The sequence below is a fragment of the Bombina bombina genome, chromosome 5 (genome assembly GCF_027579735.1).
Source record: "Bombina bombina isolate aBomBom1 chromosome 5, aBomBom1.pri, whole genome shotgun sequence".
In the NCBI taxonomy this organism is placed as follows: Eukaryota; Metazoa; Chordata; class Amphibia; order Anura; family Bombinatoridae; genus Bombina; species Bombina bombina.
In genome coordinates, this window is record NC_069503.1 from 97,255,315 (window position 1) to 97,269,805 (window position 14,491).

At 38.2% G+C, this 14,491-nt stretch overlaps 1 protein-coding gene across 1 annotated transcript in view; it reads right to left on the reverse strand.

Moving 5' to 3' along the window:
* Positions 1 to 14,491, reverse strand: part of LOC128661353 (uncharacterized) — a 146,767-nt gene that overhangs the window by 108,377 nt on the left and 23,899 nt on the right. The window contains exon 3 of the mRNA XM_053715617.1: positions 11,934 to 13,688. Coding sequence (XP_053571592.1) covers positions 11,934 to 13,688 — 1,755 coding nt within the window. The remainder of the gene's footprint in view (positions 1 to 11,933; positions 13,689 to 14,491) is intronic.

Below are 14,491 nucleotides of genomic sequence, written 5' to 3' on the forward strand. Positions count from 1 at the left end.
CCACTGCCGCCCACGTGACAGGAGCTTGGCCTGACGTCACGGATCGCATGCAAGCACACAGACTGGGAAGGAATGCGAAAGTCTCACGCTGAGGGTGGAAAGTCGGACGTCTGCAGAGAGTAGAGCCTCCAAGGGATATCGTAAGTGAACCTGGATGAAAAGGAGGTGAAGTCCGGCGGCTATAACCCCTCTATGTGAGTTACCCCTTTTGTGTGTATAAGTGTTGTGTCTAACTGGTGGAAACGGTGTACTGCAACTTGGCGATCCGTTTGAGCTGAGCATTTCAGGAGGTCTGGTGGATGAAGGTAACAAGGGCAGTGGGAGGCTGTATAAACTTTGTATGCGAGAACCCTCCAGGTGCTCAGCAGAATGTGTTTTGTATCATACCTTTTTCTAAACACATAGATCCTCTATACATATCATGACAGTATTAACCCTTTAAATTGGGACTGCCCTCTGATTGTGGTGTTGTGTTTAGTCGTCGGTATAAGATTCCAGTGTTTGCTGCTTCTGTGATCACAATCTATAATTGCAAACTTCCTAAGTTTGTTCACTTATGCATATTTGTGTATTATTGGCTTTATATGTATCTTATTGGCTTTATTTGGGAGTCTACTACATAGATCCTCATATTATTATCATGACAACATATCCCTTATGTGTGTTTTGGGGCTGTCCTCTGATAGAGGAGTTGTAGATTTTCTCCTTTCTGAAGCTCTCTTCTAAAGCCTGTTTTTTTTACACTTATATTCTATCCCCTAGAGACGTCTCTCATAGATATCATGTATATATTAAAAGAATACATTTTTTTGGGTGATTTTGCAATAAAATGTTGGTGATTAAACGCATGCGTTTTTTTCAAGTTTTGTTCTCTGTCTCCACCAAGCTCTACACTAGCCATTGGAATACATTTTGAAGATCCTTTTTTTTATATATTAATATATTTTTAGCATGTATATGTGTGGAGAATGCTGAATTTCCTATCTTTATGTAAGGATCACTTATCCTTACTCTCTTTCTTTTGTTTTTGTATAAATATAAAGTCTTGCTGGTGATTATTAATCTGGGTTGGTGTAGGTCGGGGGTTAATTTGATATTGTTTTATGTACTGTTAAAGGGACAGTACAGTCAAAATTAAACTTAAATGGATTGGATAGAACAGGACATTTCAATAAACTTTCCAATTTACTTATATTATCATTTGTGCTTAGTTCTCTTAGTATCCTTTGTTAAAGAGTAATCCTATGTGAACTCAAGTGCGTGCATGTATCTTCAGACAGCAGAGTTTGCAACAATATTTATAGCTGTTATACATAGTAACAAACACTGCTGCACAGAGTGCTAAATACATGTGCACGCCCCTAAGCTCATATAATATCAGCCTCCTAGGTTTACTCTATAACAAAGGATACCAAAAGAACAAAGAAAATTAGATAACAGAAGTAAATTGGAAAGTAGGGTAAAATTATTGCTCTGTCTAAATTATCAGCATTTAACTTTGACTGTCAGATTTGGCTTCTGAATTTGATGATGTTTTCCTAATTATTCTGTGATATTATGTTTTTAATAATGCAAAAAACACAAAATACTGGTCTGGATTACAATCACTTTTTATTTGCATGAAAAAACATTGTATATCATTATATAGTAAACAGCAGCATTACATGATATATGCACACAATGGTATAAATATACCTAACACTTGTGCTCTTGATACAAAGGGTTTATCAGATATATAATGTCCCCTTTAGTTATAGCAGCCATTTAAAATAAACTGATTATGATCACGTATGTACCGGTTACTGATATTGTGTCTCATTAAATAAAATCAGTTTCCCCTCAGTGATTCCTCTGGTAAATAACATGTACAATGCTAAGCATCTATTGCTATAAGAAAAGGTTTATCCACATGATGTGCACATTAAATATATCTCCCAGATGTCAATCATTTGAGACTGATGTTCTTGTTTATATAATTGTCTAACACTCTATTAATATAAAGACTCTTTATTCTGTAAATGTAATTATTTTCTCCTCTGTGTAAATCAAATGTACAACTCCTAACACTGGCATATTAATAAACAACACTGGGGGTGCTTTGGTGGTGAATTGTTGTGTAAACTGATCAGTATGAGGACAGATTTGTATATTCCTGTGTGGTGTTTGGATTCTATCACATTTATATGAGAGAAACTGAGGTGCACATATATAGAGCACAAAGGACAGCAGGAGAGCACTTCCAATCTGAGGCTTCTATAACTGGGATTTAGAAAGTATTATTTACACTATCATCCTTTTTGATGCTTCTATTTAGAGAGTTTGTCCTCTTTAGGATAATTGTAAAAAGGTTTGTACACTGTGTATCTAAAGTTTATTTGTGTATAAATATTTGGTGTGACGGATACCCCGTGACTACCCCTGCTGGATAACTCCGCCTAACAGGTCCCGATTCCTCCCTGCCGACTGTACCTATGTAGCTGGCAAGTGACCACAGCCTGTAGCCACCCCTGATGCCCGACAGCACCAGTATTCAGGGTCCCACCCTGTGACAGATTCCAGCTACCCTGACTAGGTAGCTCTGACAGAGAAGGGGCCACTATGTAGCAGATAAATGATTTAGCAGGAGCCCACCCAAATAACTAGACATACTAGCATTCAGGTGGAACAAGAACTGATTTTTTTGGAAAACACACTCCTTTTATACACAAAGCTCATGTTGATAAGACACTAGACAATCCCACAATTTTCCTGCCATTCCCGTCCCTCCAGACAGGCTGGCACCTCCATAGCAGCCACAGCCCCACAGAATCCCAGTACCCAGGGGTGGTGTTTTCGTTGATGATCCCAGTGGAGCGGCGGCCCTTCCAAGGTGTCATTTTAAAACTCTCTGTCCCCAGATGCCACAGTCCAAAAAGCGGCATTATTAGTTACTGGGGACTGGAGAGACAGTCCGTTGAAGTTATGGGGGTAGGATTGTTCCCAAAGGAGCTCCCCTCTGGTAATGACCGGGCATTCCAGGAGCCTGGCCAGCCCAGGAAGGTTTCTCCGATCAGAGACCAGCTCTTCTCTGACAAAGTACTCATCACCAAATAAATGAAACAAAAGGTCTGGGAGATCACGGTTGCTCTCCGTAGCCCAAATCTGCTGAGGAACAGGAGGGGGTGAGGTGGTAGGGGTTCAACTCTTGCGACCTGGCACAGCATGGCAAAACAGTAGATAGCAAGAGACAGCAAGATCCCGCTAGCCATGAAAGGGCCAAATTTGGTGTGACAAGGAGTCCAGCAGTTACTGGGGGAGGTAGCCTTGGCTGTCTGGTATCCGTGACATTTGGTGTTTTGTGATACCCGATTTCAATAAAAAACTTTTCTTCCACTTTCTAATAGGTTTGCCACCTATCTGAGTTTCACCCGCAAAGTCCAGGTTTAATTTTGAGTCATGTGTCCGTGTGTCAGAAAGGGTTGCCACCCGGACAGTGTAGGCTGCACACAGATCATCAGAAATCTGTTCACACTTTGTGTGTGACCAGATGCAAGAGGAAGGGGGGGCGTTACACATACATCAAGCAGGAAGTCTACAGGGGGCTAAGGCAGCTGTGAGGTCAGGAATTTAGGGTACTCTGAGCTGACCAAACTCACCCATGTGCAGGCACCTTGGAACAGCAGTTATCTGTGACACACTGAGCCTCAATAAACTGATGTGGCAGAGAGGTCAGTGGCTGTTTAGTGTTACATTACACAGATCAGTGTAGCATCGAGGGAGCTCTAGTGAAGTAATTGTCCTCTAAGTGACACAGTAGTTCTTAGTCTGTTTACTAGAACCTGCATTACTTATATACTTTATTCTGAACAATAAAATATGTATCAGCAAAAAATCTAAATAAAAATGTCTCAGCATTTACAAGTTCAAGCATCATCAAGTTCAGTTTAAATCTTCCTTTTATGTCTCTTCCTGCTCATCTTTCTGTATACCTATCTGTCTTTCTGTTTATCTATTTATCTCTGTCTATTTGTCTTGCTCTCTGTCTCTCTATTATCTTTCTATATTGGTCTGTTTATATGTAAGCAACTATATACTAGTCTGTATCTATATATCTGTCTATATCTTTATGCCTATCTTTTCTATTTATCCGTTTAAATGTCTGTATCTACCAATGTGTATATAATAAAATAATAATATATATATATATATATATATATATATATATATATATATGTATATACCTTTCTGTCTACCAAACTGTATATATCTTTCTCTCATATATCTTTGCTGTGTGTATTAAATTAAACATTATAACACTCAAACCTTAAATGACAGACCAAAAAATGGTAATATATATATTTTATTAAAGGGACACTCCTGTCAAAATTTAAATACACAGGTTAATTAAATCTTTGGATAGAAACATATTTGCAATAAACATGCATTGGCAAAAATGTTTCTAGTAAAAAGTTATCACTATTTTAGTGATAATATTTTTCTCTGCACGTGCATGTGAAGCATAACTAGATATTCTCAGTGTACCAGCATTTTAGCTCATAGCACCAGTGGGTCTTGTATCATATCAGCAATGAACAAATTAAGTCATTACCAGATGGTAAAAGCAACTTAAGCTCTCTGAGCAAGTGCCGTGTTTAAAATGCTGGTGCACGGTGCATACTTAAATACACTTTTGAAAAAACTATAACTTTTATTAGAAGCATTTCTTTCATGTAATTAGCAAGAGTCCATGAGCTAGTGACGTATGGGTTATAGAATCCTACCAGGAGGGGCAAAGTTTCCCAAACCTCAAAATGTCTATAAATACACCCCTCACCACACCCACAATTCAGTTTTACAAACTTTGCCTCCTATGGAGGTGGTGAAGTAAGCTTGTTCTAAGATTTCTACGTTGATATGCGCTTCTCAGCATTTTGAAGCCCGGTTCCTCTCAGAGTACAGTGAATGTCAGAAGGATGTGAAGGGAGTATCACCTATTGAATGCAATGGACTTGAATGCAAATAGACTTCTAGTCTATTTGTTATCTTTCCTGGTTCTAGGAAAGGTCAGAAGGCTTCTGCTGTTTCCTTGGCTTCGTGGTTAAAGCTTTAGATTCATCAAGCTTATTTGGAGTCGGGTCAAGCCCCACCTCAGAGAATTACAGCTCATTCTACTAGATCAGTCTCTGCTTCATGGGCTTTTAAGAATGCTTCAGTTGATCAGATTTGCAAAGCAGCAACTTGGTCCTCTTTGCATACATTTACTAAATTCTACTGTTTTGATGTATTTGCTTCTTCAGAAGCAGTTTTTGGTAGAAAAACATAATTTATGTAAGAGCTTACCTGATAAATTCATTTCTTTCATATTGGCAAGAGTCCATGAGCTAGTGACATATGGGATATACAATCCTACCAGGAGGGGCAAAGTTTCCCAAACCTCAAAATGCCTATAAATACATCCCTCACCACACCCACAATTCAGTTTAATGAATAGCCAAGCAGTGGGGTGATAAAGAAAGGAGTATAAAGCATCAACAAAGGAAATTTGAAAATAATTGTGCTTTATACAAAAAATCATAACCACCATAAAAAGGGTGGGCCTCATGGACTCTTGCCAATATGAAAGAAATGAATTTATCAGGTAAGTTCTTACATAAATTATGTTTTCTTTCATGTAATTGGCAAGAGTCCATGAGCTAGTGACATATGGGATATCAATACCCAAGATATGGAGTCTTCCACTCAAGAGTCACTAGAGAGGGAGGGAATAAAATAAAAACAGCCATATTCTGCTGAAAAAATAATCCACAACCCAAAAAATAAGTTATTTTCACTTTGAAAGAAAAAAACTTAAATCAAAAGCAGAAGAATCAAACTGAAACAGCTGCCTGAAGAACTTTTCTACCAAAAACTGCTTCCGAAGAAGCAAATACATCAAAATGGTAGAATTTAGTAAATGTATGCAAAGAGGACCAAGTTGCTGCTTTGCAAATCTGATCAACTGAAGCTTCATTCTTAAAAGCCCATGAAGTGGAGACTGATCTAATAGAATGAGCTGTAATTCTCTGAGGCGGGGTTTGACCCGACTCCAAATAAGCTTGATGAATCAAAAGTTTCAACCAAGAAGCCAAGGAAATAGCAAAAGCTTTCTGACCTTTCCTAGGACCAGAAAATAAAACAAATAAACTGGAAGTCTTCCTGAATTTTTTTGTAGCTTCCACATAATATTTCAAAGCTCTTACCACATCCAAAGAATGTAAGGATCTCTCCAAAGAATTCTTAGGATTAGGACACAAGGAAGGAACAACAATTTATTTCTCTATTAATGTTGTTAGAATTCACAACCTTAGGTAAAAATTGAAAAGAAGTCCGCAAAACTGCCTTATCCTGATGCAAAATCAGAAAAGGAGACTCACAAGAAAGAGCAGATAGCTCAGAAACTCTTCTAGCAGAAGAAATAGCCAAAAGGAACAACACTTTCCAGGAAAGTAGTTTAATCACCAAAAGCATAGGCTCAAATGGAGGAGCCTGTAAAGCCTTCAGAACCAAATTAAGACTCCAAGGAGGAGAAATTGATTTAATGACAGGCTTAATACGAACTAAAGCCTGTACAAAACAGTGAATATCAGGAAGAATAGCAATCTTTCTGTGAAATAAAACAGAAAGAGCGGAGATTTATCCTTTCAAGGAACTTGCAGACAAACCCTTATCCAGACCATCCTGAAGAAACTGTAAAATTCTAGGAATTCTAAAAGAATGCCAGGAGAATTTATGAGAAGAACACCACAAAATGTAAGTCTTCCAAACTCTATAATAAATCTTTCTAGAAACAGATTTACGAGCTTGTAACATAGTATTAATCACTGCGTCAGAGAAACCTCTATGACTTAGAACTAAGCGTTCAATTTCCATACCTTCAAATTTAATGATTTGAGATCCTGATGGAAAAACGGACCTTGAGATAGTAGGTCCGGCCGTAACGGAAGTGGCCAAGGCGGGCAACTGGACATCCGAACCAGATCCGCATACCAAAACCTGTGTGGCCATGCTGGAGCCACCAGCAACACAAAAGACTGTTCCATGATGATTTTGGAGATCACTCTTGGAAGGAGAACTAGAGGCGGAAAGATGTAAACAGGTTGATAACACCAAGGAAGTGTCAGCGCATCCACTGCTTCCGCCTGAACATCCCTGGACCTGGACAGGTATATGGGAAGTTTCTTGTTTAGATGAGAGGCCATGAGATCTATCTCTGGAAGCCCCCACATCTAAACAATCTGAGAAAACACATCTGGATGGAGAGACCACTCCCCTGGATGTAAAGTCTGGCGGCTGAGATAATCCGCCTCCCAATTGTCTACGCCTGGGATATGCACCGCAGATATTAGACAGGAGCTGGATTCCGCCCAGGAAAGTATCCGAGATACTTCTTTCATAGCTTGGGGACTGTGAGTCCCAACCTGATGATTGACATAAGCCACAGTTGTGATATTTCTGTCTGAAAACAAATGAACGGTTCTCTCTTTAGTAGAGGCCAGAACTGAAGAGCCCTGAGAATTGCACGGAGTTCTAAAATATTTATTGGTAATCTCGCCTCTTGAGATTTCCAAACCCCTTGTGGTGTCAGAGATCCCCAAACAGCTCCCCAACCTGAAAGACTCGCATCTGTTGTTATCACAGTCCAGGTTGGACGAACAAAAGAAGCCCCTTGAACCAAACGATGGTGATCTATCCACCATGTCAGAGAGTGTAGTACATTAGGATTCAAGGATATTAATTGTGATATCTTTGTATAATCCCTGCACCATTGATTCACTATACAAAGCTGTAGAGGTCTCATGTGAAAACGAGCAAAAGGGATTGCGTCCGATGCTGCAGTCATGAGACCTAAAACTTCCATGCACATAGTAACTGAAGGGAATGACTGAGACTGAAGGTGCCGGCAGGCTGCAACCAATTTTAAACGTCTCTTGTCTGTTAGAGACAGAGTCATGGACACTGAATCTTTCTGGAAGCCTAAAAAGGTGACCCTTGTCTGAGGAATCAAGAAACTTTTTGGTTAATTGATCCTCCAACCATGTTTCCGAAGAAACAACACTAGTTGATTCGTGTGAGATTCTGCAGTATGTAAAGACTGAGCTAGTACCAAGATATCGTCCAAATAAGGAAACACCACAATACCCTGTTCTCTGATTACAGATAGTAGGGCACCCAGAACCTTTGAAAAGATTCTTGGAGCTGTTGCTAGGCCAAATGGAAGAGCAACAAATTGGTAGTGCTTGTCTAGAAAAGAGAATCTCAGAAACTGTTCTGGATGAATCGGAATATGAAGGTATGCATCCTGCAAGTCTATTGTGGACATATAATGTCCTTGCTGAACAAAAGGCAGAATAGTCCTTATAGTCAACATCTTGAAAGTTGGTACTCTTACATAACGATTCAAAATTTTCAGATCCAGAACTGGTCTGAACAAATTTTCTTTCTTTGGTACAATGAATAGGTTTGAATAAAACCCCAAACCTTGTTCCTGAAGAGGAACTGGCATGATTACCCCTGAAGACTCCAGGTCTGAAACACACTTCAGAAAAGCCTGAGCTTTTACTGGATTTACAGGGATGCGTGAGAGAAAAAATCTTCTCACAGGAGGTCTTACTTTGAATCCTATTCGATACCCTTGAGAGACAATGCTCTGAATCCAATGATTTTGGACAGATTTTATCCAATAATCCTTGAAAAACCTTAATCTACCCCCTACCAGCTGAGCTGGAATGAGGGCCGCACCTTCATGCGGACTTAGGGGCAGACTTTGGTTTCCTAAATGGCTTGGATTTATTCCAATTTGAGGAAGGCTTCCAACTGGAAGCAGATTCCTTGGGAGGAGGATTGAGTTTTTGTTCTTTATTCTGACGAAAGGAACGAAAACGGTGAAAAGCCTTAGATTTAACCTTAGGTTTTTTATCCTGAGGCAAAAAAACTCCTTTTCCTCCAGTGATAGTTGAAATAATAGAATCCAACTGAGACCCAAATAAATTATTACCTTGGAAAGAAAGAGATAGTAATCTAGATTTAGATGTCATATCAGCATTCCAAGATTTAAGCCATAAAGCTCTTCTAGCTAATACAGCTAAAGACATGGATCTAACATCAATTTTGATTATATCAAAAATTGCATCACAAATAAAATGATTAGCATGTTGGGGTAAGCAAACAATGCTAGATATGTCAAAATCCAATTCATGTTGCGCAAAATTTTCCAACCAGAAAGTTGATGCAGCCACAACATCACCCAAAGAAATAGCAGGTCTGAGAAGATGACCTGAATATAAATAGGCCTTCCTTAGATAAGTTTCAAGTTTCCTATCTAAAGGATCCCTAAAGGAAGTGCTATCTTCCATAGGAATAGTGATACGTTTAGCAAGAGTAGAAATAGCCCGATCAACTTTGGGGACCTTTTCCCAAAACTCTATAGATTTTGCTGGTAAAGGATACAATCTCTTAAACCTTGAAGAAGGAATAAAGGAAGTACCTGGCTTATTCCATTCCCTAGAAATCATATCAGAAATAGCCTCAGGAATGGGAAAAAACACCTGGGGAAACCACAGGAGGTTTAAAAACAGTATTTAAACGTTTATTAGACTGAACGTCAATAGGACTGTTTACCTCAATATCCAAAGTAATTAACACTTCTTTTAATAAAGAACGCATATACTCTATTTTAAATAAATAAGTAGATTTGTCAGTGTCAATATCTGAGGAAGGATCTTCCGTTTCAGATAGATCCTCATCAGAAGAGGATGAATTATTATGTTGTTGGTCATTTGAAATTTCATCAGCTAAATGAGAAGTTTTAAAAGACCTTTTACGTTTATTAGAAGGTGGAAATGCAGACAAAGCCTTCATAATAGAATCAGAAACAAATTCTTTAAAATTTACAGGTATATCATGCACATTAGAAGTTGAAGGAACTGCAAATGGCAATGTACTATTACTGATAGAAACACTATCTGCATGTAAAAGTTTATCATGACAACTATTAAAAATGACATTCGGTGGAATAATTTCTACAATTTTACAACAAATGCACTTAGCTTTTGTAGAACCCATGTCAGGCAGCAATGTTCCAGCAGAAACTTCAGAGGCAGGATCAGATTGGGACATCTTGCTCAATGTAAGAGAAAAAACAACATATAAAGCAAAATTATCTATTTCCTTAAATGACAGTTTCAGGAATGGGAAAAAAATGCAAATGCATAGGCCTCTTGATAGAAAAGAAAGCAGGAGGCAAACAACAATGGGGTATTGAAATAATGAAAAAATTGGCCGGAAATGACACACTTGCGTCACTAATGATGCCGCCGTGTGAAAAGGTCTCGACGTCACGTATGACGCTGGAAATGACGAAGTTGCGTCAAAAACGTAATTTCCAGCTCCAAAAAAATTTGCGCCAAAAATTACATAATAAAGTCTAACATTTGACGCACCCGTGTGCCTAATACCCGCAAATGCAAAAGTAGTCAAATTGAAAAAGACTAAACCCCAGGTAAGAAATAAATTTCTTAAAGTGTTTATATTCCCAAATATGAAACTGACAGTCTGCAGAAGGAAATACATGAACCTGACTCATGGCAAATATAAGTACAATACATATATTTAGAACTTTATATAATTTGCATAAAGTGCTAAACCATAGCTGAGAGTGTCTTAAGTAAATGAAAACATACTTACCAAAAGACACCCATCCACATATAGCAGATAGCCAAACCAGTACTAAAACAGTTCTTAGTAGAGGTAATGGTAAATTTGAGAGTATATCGTCGATCTGAAAAGGGAGGTAGGAGATGAATCTCTACGACCGATAACAGAGAACCCATGAAAAAGACCCCCGTTAGAGAAATCATCGTATTCAATAGGTGATACTCCCTTCACGTCTCTCTGACATTTGCTGTACTCTGAGAGGAATCGGGCTTCAACAATGCTGAGAAGCGCATATCAACGTAGAAATCTTAGCACAAACTTACTTCACCACCTCCATAGGAGGCAAAGTTTGTAAAACTGAATTGTGGGTGTGGTGAGGGGTGTATTTATAGGCATTTTGAGGTTTGGGAAACTTTGCCCCTCCTGGTAGGATTGTATATCCCATATGTCACTAGCTCATAGACTCTTGCCAATTACATGAAAGAAAGTTCTTCAGACAGCTGTTTCAGTTTGATTCTTCTGCTTATGTTTTAAGTTTTTCTTTTCATTTATGAGACTAAACTTATATTTTGGGTTGTGGATTAATTTTTTTCAGTGGAAAATGGCTGTTTTTATTTTATCCCTCCCTCTCTAGTGACTCTTGCGTGGAGTTCGACTTTTTGGGTATTGCTATCCCATACGTCACTAGCTCATGGACTCTTGCCAATTGCATGAAAGAAAACATAATTTATGTAAGAACCTGATAAATTCATTTCTTTCGTATTGGCAAGAGATCATGAGGCACACCCTTTTTATGGTGGTTATGATTTTTTTGTATAGAGCACAATTATTTCCAAATTCCTTTGTTGATTCTTTTTACTCCTTTCTTTATCACCCCACTTCTTGGTTATTCGTTAAACTGAATTGTGGGTGTGGTGAGGGGTGTATTTATAGGCATTTTGAGGTTTGGGAAACTTTGCCCCTCCTGGTAGGATTGTATATCCCATACGTCACTAGCTCATGGACTCTTGCCAATATGAAAGAAATTAATTTATCAGGTAAGTTCTTACATAAAATATGTTTTTTTCTAATACATGTATATTACAAAAATGCTTCTACTCAAAACTGAAATGCATACACGTGGATTCCAAATTTGGCTGGAAGGTCCATTTAGGGTCGTGTGAAGCCACACCCCTAACCACATCCTCAACCATGTCCATTTGCAAAGTGTCAGATAATCGGCTGTGCAAAAGGTAGCAATCCTACTTTCTTTTAAAGGTTTCTTCCCTTGTGAACCTTTTCATGAGTTTTTAGATTACTCTTTTTTGTAAAACGTTTTCCACACTCTCTACATGTGAAAAGCTTTTCTCCTGTGTGAATCATTTCATGGGTTTTCAGACAATCCATTCGTGTAAAACTTTTTCCACACTCTGTACATGTGAAAGGCTTTTCTCCTGTGTGAATCCTTTCATGAGTTTTTAGATTACTCTTTTCTGTAAAACGTTTTCCACACTCTGTACATGTGAACAGCTCTTCACCTGTGTGACTCCTTTCATGCTTTTTCAGATCACTCTTTTGTGTAAAACTTTTTCCACACTCTGTACATGTGAAAGGTGTTTCTCCTGTGTGAATCCTTTCATGAGTTTTCAGATTACTCATTTCTGTAAAACTTTTTCCACACTCTGTACATGTGAAAGGCATTTCCCCTGTGTGAATCCATTCATGCTTTTTCAGATTTCTCTTTTTTGTAAAACCTTTTCCACACTCTGTACATGTGAAAGGCTTTCTCCCTGTATGACTCCTTTCATGAGTTTTCAGATTACTCTTTTGTGCAAAACTTTTTCCACACTCTGTACATGTGAATGGCTTTTCCCCTGTGTGAATCCTTTCATGCTTTTTCAGATCACTCTTTTGTGTAAAACTTTTTCCACACTCTGTACATGTGAAAGGCTTTTCTCCTGTGTGACTCCTTTCATGACATTTCAGACAATCCATTCGTGTAAAACTTTTTCCACACTCCTTACATGTGTAAGGATTTTCTCCTGTGTGAATCCTTTGGTGAATTTTCATTTGACTAATTTCTGTAAAACTTTTTCCACACTCTGTACATGTGAACAGATCTTCCCCTGTGTGACTCCTTTCATGAGTTTTCAGATTACTCATTTCTGTAAAACTTTTTCCACACTCTGTACATGTGAAAGGCATTGCCCCTGTGTGAATCCATTCATGCTTTTTCAGATTTCTCTTTTTTGTAAATCCTTTTCCACACTCTGTACATGTGAAAGGCTTTTCCCCTGTGTGACTCCTTTCATGACATTTCAGACTACTTATTTGTGCAAAACTTTTTCCACACTCTGTACATGTGAAAGGCTTTTCTCCTGTGTGAATCCTTTCATGCTTTTTCAGATCACTCTTTTCTGTAAAACTTTTTCCACACTCTGTACATTTAAAAGGCTTTTCTCCTGTGTGAATCCTTTCATGAGTTTTCAGATTACCCTTTTGTGTAAAACGTTTTCCACACTCTGTACATGTGAAAGGCTTTTCTCCTGTGTGAATCTTTTTATGAGTTTTCAGATGATTCATTAGCGTAAAACATTTGTCACACTCGGTACATGTATGTGGTTTCTCACCTGTGTGAATTTTGTGGTGTTCTAGTAGATGAGACTGCCATCTAAAGCTTTTCTCACATTCTGTAGATTTGAATGGTTGCTCCTTTGTATGAATTATTTGGCTAGACTGTAGACTTTTCCCTTCTTTAATATGTTTTGAAAACTCAGTAAACATGTGTGGTTTTTCCTCGGGGATAATAATTTCACTAGATAAGGCATAAATCTTGTCTTCTTGTTTGATGACTAAATTACTCTCTGTACATAATAATTGCTGCCCAGTTCCTGCAAATTCACCATCTCCTTTCAATATCTGCTGTGATATCCCCAATGTTTGTGAGTAGTCATTGGTGTCTAAGACTTTTGGAGTCTGTGGTATCAAACTGAGGCTTCCTGTAGTGAAGGATGGAGATGAACTACTGACGTGTTTGTCTACATAAAAAGAAATGGAATAAAGAAAAATAAGACTGTTTATTTTTTATAATATAATCCATCTCAATAAAAAAACACATTTTTATACTCAAAAATGTCTTCCTTTTTGAATGTTTAAATCTATTTACCTGTAATCACTAATTAAAAAAGGATGACATAGAATGTAAACATTACTACATCATAGTAACCTAAATTACTGATTACTGATGACAACAAGTTATAGGGCCGCATTAAACAAGATGCATGTGGATAATGTTCTCAGCCAGGGAACAAGTACATCTGTATTCTGGGCAAGAGAGGTAGCATCCACCATCCTCATTTAACATTTCACAATTAACTGCAATACAGCCCTGCCCGGCTCATGCTCAACCAGTTGGGTGAGAATATGATGTCTTAATCATCACAGACTAATGATAAGTGTGAGATGTTTTGAGAGGGTGTGGTTGTTTGATTTATATAAACAACCAAAAACATTATTAGTTTAATAATAATAATAATAATAATAATAATAATAAATAGTCACTGTAAAATTAAACACACAAATCAGTGGTGGTTCTGGTGTGGGGAACACTGGGGAAAATGTGCGTCTTACACACATAGGAACGAGGTAGGCATAAGTATAGTTATGGGTGTTCCATGAGCGAGATCAGGGCAGGGGAAGGTGGAGTTGCTGGTGTTCTGAGTAATGAACCAGGTCTGGGGGTGAGGTTAGGTAGTTGGACATGATCTATCTAAAAGGACAGAGGGGGGGAGTAGTATTTTTTACTCTCCTCCTCAGCCCAAATAGAGGTTGCTCCTTCTTT